Consider the following 7,304-nt stretch of genomic DNA (forward strand, 5'->3'; position numbering starts at 1 on the left):
ATTATCAGGATATTCAAGAGAAAGAAAGCTATAGACTGATCTGGTAGGCTGTAGAGTGGCAAATGGAATTCAATTCAGGAAAGTATGAGGCAGTGCATTTGAGGAGGATAAATAAACCGATGGAATACACAGAATGCAGTAAGAAATTCTGCTAATCCTTCATAAAACCTTGGGCCTCTGGTGGGATATTGTGACCAATTTTGGACACCACAATTATGGAAGATGTTGAAGAGGGTAAAGAAGAGATTTATTTGAACAATACAGGAGACCTGAAAACAAATGGAGCAGCCAGGGGTACTTTTTTCAGAGCAATTGAAAATCATAAACAGTTTTGATGGACAACACAAGGAGAAACTATTCCCAGCAGCAGGAAGATCTGTAAATAAAGGCTGCAGTAACCAGCAAAGAAACAAATGGCATGGAAAATAGTCTTTCAGTGTTATTGTGATCCACAGTGCTCTGCATGAAACCGGTTCAACAGTAACTTCCAACAGGAGTTTTGATGAAGGGTTTTGGCCTGAAACTCAGATGCTGCCTGCAAGAAGCACATTTTTGGCTTGTACTTTTGAAAGCAAACTGGATAAATAGAGGGAAAAGGGATGTCTATTGGGAAAGCAGGGAGAGGAAATTTATGGATATCTCTATCAAGGAGCTAGCATTGACACCATGGGCTGGCTGGCCTCCTGCTGTATTGTGTTAATCAGTGATAAATTCCATGATAACAGTAGAGTTCCTCCATGAACTTATGGGGATATGATTAGTTAGACCTTCGATGCATTAGCTGGGGAAACAGTAGAGGCACCACAATCTAAGCCATTAAACAGTGACCTCTGCTGGTACTGACAGAGTAAGGAAAGGGTTAAAGATCAAGTTTAGCCGGGATGGAACCCTACCTCCTCAATTCCCCAGCTCCCAATCCCACCCACAAAACTGAGTTAGTTGCCTGAGGACAGCACCTAGGTTCCCACTAGGGGAACGGATGCCTATATTAGATACACAATGGTAACTCTGAATGAGACTTTGAGAGGAAACGAGGGTGTTGAGGCTTTTCTCATTCATTCATTCTCCGAATGTGGATGTCGCTGGCAATGCCAGCATTTATTGCCCATTCCCAATTTCCACTGACTTGAGAAGGCAGTTAAGAGTCAACTACATTGATGGGCCTGGAGTTACATGAAGCTCAGACCAGGTAAGGATGGCCAGTTTCCTACCCCGAATCGGATCGGTTTTTATAACAATCTGATAGGTTCATGATTATTATAGAGACTAGTTTTTTTTCTAAATTCAATTTATTTAATTACCTGACCATAAATTCCAGCTGCCTTGATGGGATTCAAACTCATGCCTCTGGATCAATGGTTCAGACCCCCAGCTACTTGTCCATTTACTTAAAGCCTATGCTTTGAATTCCAAGTCCATTGGATCTCCATAAGATCAGTTACATTCTAAAGACCTCCATCCCTCTGCTACTGACAGAGTAATCATGCCAAGGTGCCCAGAGCAAGTTCCAATCTGGTATCTGGTCATATCCTCAACCCTCCACACCCCATATAAAGTCACCAGAAGATTCAAAGTTCAGAAGTGCCCAACTGAGAAGCTTCATGTGAGAGGGGTTGTACTGTTAGTGCTTGTTCAATGTTCCTTTACCCCTTGTCTTGTCTTATTAATCCTGTGATGTGATTTTTGTCCTTTTTTTCTTTTCTGTTTTGCTAACTCAATGCAGAGGCCAGAAGTAAGTTGTGTTTGATTTTATTATATTACATTTCCTTTTGCATGTTAAATTGGGGTGCAATGGTTACAAGCGTGTGTGTGTCTGTGTTTGTTATATGCGACTGTAGTTCCCATGTGACCGGGTGTGTCTGACCTCTCCATCCCTGGCCTGACCTGTGTGTTCACAGGGCCTGTTTTGCCCTGTCAGAATGTTTGCTCATTTCAGGAGCTCTTGTGTTGATGATGTTCCTGAAAACCTGAAAGACCGAACACAAAGTTTGAAATGATTTCAAAGTTTGAAATAAAAAGGGATGGCAGTGAGTAAGGAGTTGGAGCTTCCATCCTGAGGTGGAGAGGGGAACAGGAGGGAAAAGCAGGCATAAACATGGCATGGATCTGCTGGGCTGAATGGCCTGTTTTTATGCAATGTAATGACCCAGCAGTCGAGGGTGCTTAGCTGTGTTGAGCAGTAGATGGCTGCTTACAAGAGGCTTTTGGTGGCGGGATGAGGGACAATCATGAACAGAGGGAGAGTCTGCTGGTGTGATCTGATATTATCCGATAAATCTCCATCAAGCCCAATGTGACTTTCTCCAAGAGGCCTCTCACTACCTCCACAACCTTCTCTCCTCAGTGACCTCTTGAGCTCAGATTGGAGAGTCTCCAACTCTTGTTAACATTGAGCACCAAGCATGGAATGAGTTAATCAATCAATCAGGCACAAACTTGGGTATTAAATCATAAAATAGGCTTTGGCTGATTGCTTCAGGGGCAGATGCTGCAGTGCCTGGGCCTTGTAATCATTTCTGCATGGTGCAGTCAGAATTATTCGGCTTAAAATTAATGCTCTGTTTCCCACACAGATTGAGAGGTGTTAAAATGGAGCAGAGGAAGTTAAATGACCAAGCGAACACACTGGTGGATCTGGCCAAGGTTGGTAAAAAAAAAGTGTATAAAATTCCCGGCAAGAGAGGTCTACTGACATTAGGATTACCAATTTGAGTTTGAATCCCAATCCCAACATGGCAGCTTGAATTTTTTAAATTCTAGCAATTAAATAAATCTGGAATAAAAAGTAGAATCATTAATGCTGACCATGTTGGCACTGAACTAAATCTATTTCATTAATGTCCATTTGGGAAGGAGATCTGCTGTCCTTACACACTCTAGCCTGTACAGACATAGAACTGATGCCACAATGAGAAACCACTGACATTTGGTTTATATCTGATGTTCTAACCTGCCCTCCATATCTGCTCTGGGTCCATAAGTGACTTCAGTCTTAAGCCAACATTTTTGGCTCCTAGCATCCCACTGAAATGACCTACCCGAACAACTGGGTACTAAGAGATGGCAACTCACCATCACCACCACTACCACACTTCAGGTTTACAAGCTCTGGTTAATTTTTAAAAAATTCAGACAAAATGCAGATGCTGGAAATCCAAAATAAAATCAGAAAATGCTGGAAACACTCAGCAAGTCAGGCAGCATTTGTGGAAAGACAAACAGATATAACATTTCAAGTTTGACACCCTTTGATAGAACTTTTGACTGAGTGTTTCCAGCATTTTCTGTTTTCATTTCTGGGCAATAGGCCAGAACTGTCCAGAACTGTCTGGCCAGTGATACAGACAACTGGACAAGGATAGAAGCAGGCACAGGGAAGCCACAATGGGAGAGAACCTGTGGGGTCAGAATTCCTCCAAAGTCAGGCATTTCTGGTAATATTGACAGTATCGTTGTAAACCTGATTTTTGTGCAAGAAAACTGCTCCTGTCCCTGGTGACGTTCTCCTTTCTTTCTCCCGACAGACACAGAACGTGATGTATGACATCCTGTCGGAGCTGCAGGAAAAGAACGAAGACTTGGAGAAGCGGATTGTCACGCTGGAGACCAAACTGGACTCGCTGACTGCCAGCCTGCAGGCTTTGCCCGGACTGATCACCCAGGCCATTGGCCAGCAGCAGCGAGACTTCTTTGAGACTCATTTGCACAGGTTTAAACCCGTCACTTACAGCTCGGAGAGGTCATGGACGCCAACGCGGAGGCGTCGATCGCCATCGACAGCACCACATACATCTTCTGACAGCAGCTAGGAACTTTCAGAAGTAAATGATCTGATCTCACTTGGCCATTGTGTGGCTTCCAATGTTAGCTTTTATCTATAAAGCCATCTCTATTTATAAGTTTGGTTTTAGGACACCAGAGTGATGCTGCGGATTACCGTTAATATTTAAAAGGGTAAAGCAGCTCCCAAGGCTTGTGCCAAGGGGTTTGGGCCAGTATATATAGGTTGAAGCCATCTCCCTTAAGACCCTTCTTCCTCCTCTCTGATCCTCCCTTCCCTCTCCTGCCCGCCAATACACACAACGGTTTTGTCTGTCCAGCAATGAGCAATATAATCTACCAGCAAGGTTATCCTTTGCTGTTCATCCCAGTGCCATCGTCCAGCCTTGTGCGAGACCTTTACTTTGAGGACCCTCGACTGTGAATAACTGGGATTGATTAGATGTGGAGTGTGGGAAGATAGCATTACTTTGGCAAGATCCTAGTTTCCCTACTGGAATCTATCCCATTTGCTGGACTCGATAGGCTTTGGGAAGTACTTGCTTTGGGTGGGAGATTGTCGCATGGGCAGTTAGCCATTGGTTTGTGAGTTCAGTGTTGTGTCAGGACGGCTCTGCTTGTCAAACTGTGGCCCCAGCACCTTGTGTTTGGACTTCCATAGTAGTGAATGGGTAAAAGTCCATTCTAGAGTGGAGCAGAACCAATGCAGGCCACCCTTGATCTGTAGATTGAGTTGAAAAGGACCTTAGCTGAAGGAGGATCTGCATACATCTCAGCACTCCCTAAATATTAACCAGGGCTTCTTCTTTCAATCATGGACCAATTGCCAGTGCCCACTGGATGGAGAAGAGATGTGATGTCTCTCAGGCCAAGCCCAAAGAGCCAATCCACACTGAGTTACAACACTGACAGGAATTTTCATTTACTTAACAGCTTTAACAAAACAAAATACACAAAGGTGCTTCCCTGGGGCATCAGGAAACAATCTTTACATTGACTCACATAAGGAGAGATATGCAGAGCAAGTGACTAGCAGCTTGATCAAAGAGAAGAAGAATTGGGTCAAGAGGTTTGGGGAGGAAGTTCCAGAGCCCACAGTCTAGGCACGGCCACCAGCAGTGGAGAGGATGATCGAGTGGCCAGAATTAGAGGAGCATAGAGACCGCGATGACTTAAAGGACTGGAAGAGGTCATGAAGATGAGGAGTGAGGGGAGGCTTTGGAGGGATTGGAAATCAAGGATGAGGATTTTCAGATTGAAGTGTTGTTGGACCAGTAGCTAGCACAAGGGTGGTGGATGAACAAGTTAGTGAGTACAAATTAGTTACTACTTGGAGAGTTAGCAAGGGCTTGCCCACATTTAGTGCACAGGGTGAAACTCATCTTCAGCAGATGACTTTCCATCGTGTCCCTTGGTTTCAAAACAGAGACTGGTTACTTCTGGCTTTCCACTTTCAACAACTGATTTCCTCACTGTAGTCTTGAGGAAGGAGAAACAGGAAAAATAACCTGGTTGACAGATACCGTCTGGAGTTCACATAATTGTTTGGTAAGTACTAATACTTATTGTTAAGTGCTGCTGGACTTTGTCCCTTTTTAATAGACTGCAATATATCAACAAGACCAAAGGAATAGAGAACACAGATGTCATAACAACAACAGCAGACTCTTAGACAATTTGGTAATCTTGTGCTGGGATTGCAGGTTAACCAAGACTTTGGTATGTTCAATGATCAGGTAGAGTACAGGTTTAGAAGGAATCTGCTTGTTGGTCATCTCCTGGGAGCAGGAGTAATAATGTCAACATGAACAATGATTTATCCCAACTCACTGGTGGTTTTCAGAAGGCTTTGCCCAAAAGGTCTGGAAGGATTTAAGGAAAAGAAATGTGCACTAAAGTAGCATTGGAATCTAACTGTTAAAAGAAAATCCTATTCGGGAAATTTTAGCCCATGGGTCCAAGGGCTGTGAGAAATTGGTTCATTTTTACTGCAGCAAACTCCAAATATCAGTGACAAAAGAAGAAACAAGGAAGCAAGCATCTGTTTGGGACTCATCATATTCTTAAAATAGCCAATTCTTCCTCTAGAGTAGATGTCCATCACCCTTCAGCCATCCAACCCTCACCAGCCCCCATTCCTCAGCTAACCCAATGAAATGGCTGCCCAGCCTGCCCGCACAAAGCAAGGAAGTGAACATTCTGCCAATTGTTTCCACACCTTTCCCGCTTCTCTGTCCTACCCTTCCATCAACTCCTCCCCTTCCAACCAATCCAATCTCACCAGCCCTCCCCTAACTTTCCCTATTACTGGGACCACCTTATTACCCAACATCTCATCCTCCCCACCCCCTCTTTCCCTCTTCCCTCACTTCATCCTATCCCATACCTTCATTCCTACTCTTTCCCCACCACCCTACCTCTCCAACGTCCCTCTCCCCGTCACGCCAGCTTCTCTCCCTAATCCTCTTCATTCCCCGTCTCCTACTCCAATCAGTGCTACAGCCTCCATTGATACTGGCATGAAGGTATTCTGGCCCTGCTGTCAATCAGTCCATTGTGGACCGATTAAAACTCAAATTGGCATGCAGCTGGGGTCAGAAGTAAACCAATAGAAAATTGCCTCCTACAAAATGTCAATGCTCAATAAAGTCCCAAATGTCTGACTAACTGGCTCAGTGTGTTTACTGCCTTACCCGAGAATGTGTGTACTGGTATAGAAGACTAAAACCCAATGACAGTGACTTCCATTGATAAGTTTTACCAAATCAATTTATTTTTTAATAACTGGGTGCTTATTTGATTTAAGGGGGAAAATAAAGCCCACACAATGTTCCAGAAAAGAACCTGTGCCCAGAGACACATACATCACATTAGTGAGGTCACTGGGATCAGGTCAATGCCATCACCATGCAAGGAGTATATTCTTAGCTCTAATTTCTTTCAGTGAGAGTAAAGTGGGAATGTGCAATTTTATTTTAAGGGATTAAGAAACTGTAATCACTTAATAACTGCCACTTTTATTTGTATAGCATTGCAAATTATCCCATGATATTACATCAAACAGCATTTGACGTTGAGCTATATATTAAGACAGATGACCAAAAGCTTGGACATGAGAGCTAGGTTTTAAGGAGTATCTTAAAGAAGGAAAGAAAAGAAATGTTCAGGGCTGGAAATCCAGAGCTTATAACCTCGGCACCTGAAGGTACGGCCGCCAGTGGGAGAGAGGTGGAAATTGGGAATAATCGGACTTGTAGTTTTGGAAGATGTTACTGAGATGGGAAGGGAGGATTTGAATACAAGGATGAGAATTGTAAAGCAGTTGTCAACAGACAAGAACAAGGCATAAGTAGGGGGTGGGGTGGGGGTGGGGTGGGATGGGGTGAAGAACATGATAAGTGGGTACTTTAGATGCTGGAATAAAGGCAAAATACATAGAGATACTCAGCAGGTCAGGTGTGGAGGGAGACACAGCGTTGAAGTTTCTAACTAGTGACTTTTCATCAGATCAGGACAGTACAAGA

The 7,304-nt window shown here is 43.7% G+C and overlaps 1 protein-coding gene across 2 annotated transcripts in view; it reads left to right on the top strand.

The window, feature by feature from the left end:
• kcnn1a (potassium intermediate/small conductance calcium-activated channel, subfamily N, member 1a) overlaps nucleotides 1-7,101 on the top strand; it is a 75,257-nt gene extending 68,156 nt beyond the window's left edge. For both annotated transcript variants that reach the window (XM_052037691.1, XM_052037692.1), the window contains 2 exons: nucleotides 2,574-2,643; nucleotides 3,525-7,101. In XM_052037691.1, the coding sequence (XP_051893651.1) occupies nucleotides 2,574-2,643; nucleotides 3,525-3,809 (355 nt within the window). In that variant the 3' untranslated portion in view covers nucleotides 3,810-7,101. The remainder of the gene's footprint in view (nucleotides 1-2,573; nucleotides 2,644-3,524) is intronic.
• The last annotated feature ends 203 nt before the right edge of the window (nucleotides 7,102-7,304 follow it).

Source organism: Pristis pectinata, chromosome 24 (assembly GCF_009764475.1).
Source record: "Pristis pectinata isolate sPriPec2 chromosome 24, sPriPec2.1.pri, whole genome shotgun sequence".
Taxonomy (NCBI): domain Eukaryota; kingdom Metazoa; phylum Chordata; class Chondrichthyes; order Rhinopristiformes; family Pristidae; genus Pristis; species Pristis pectinata.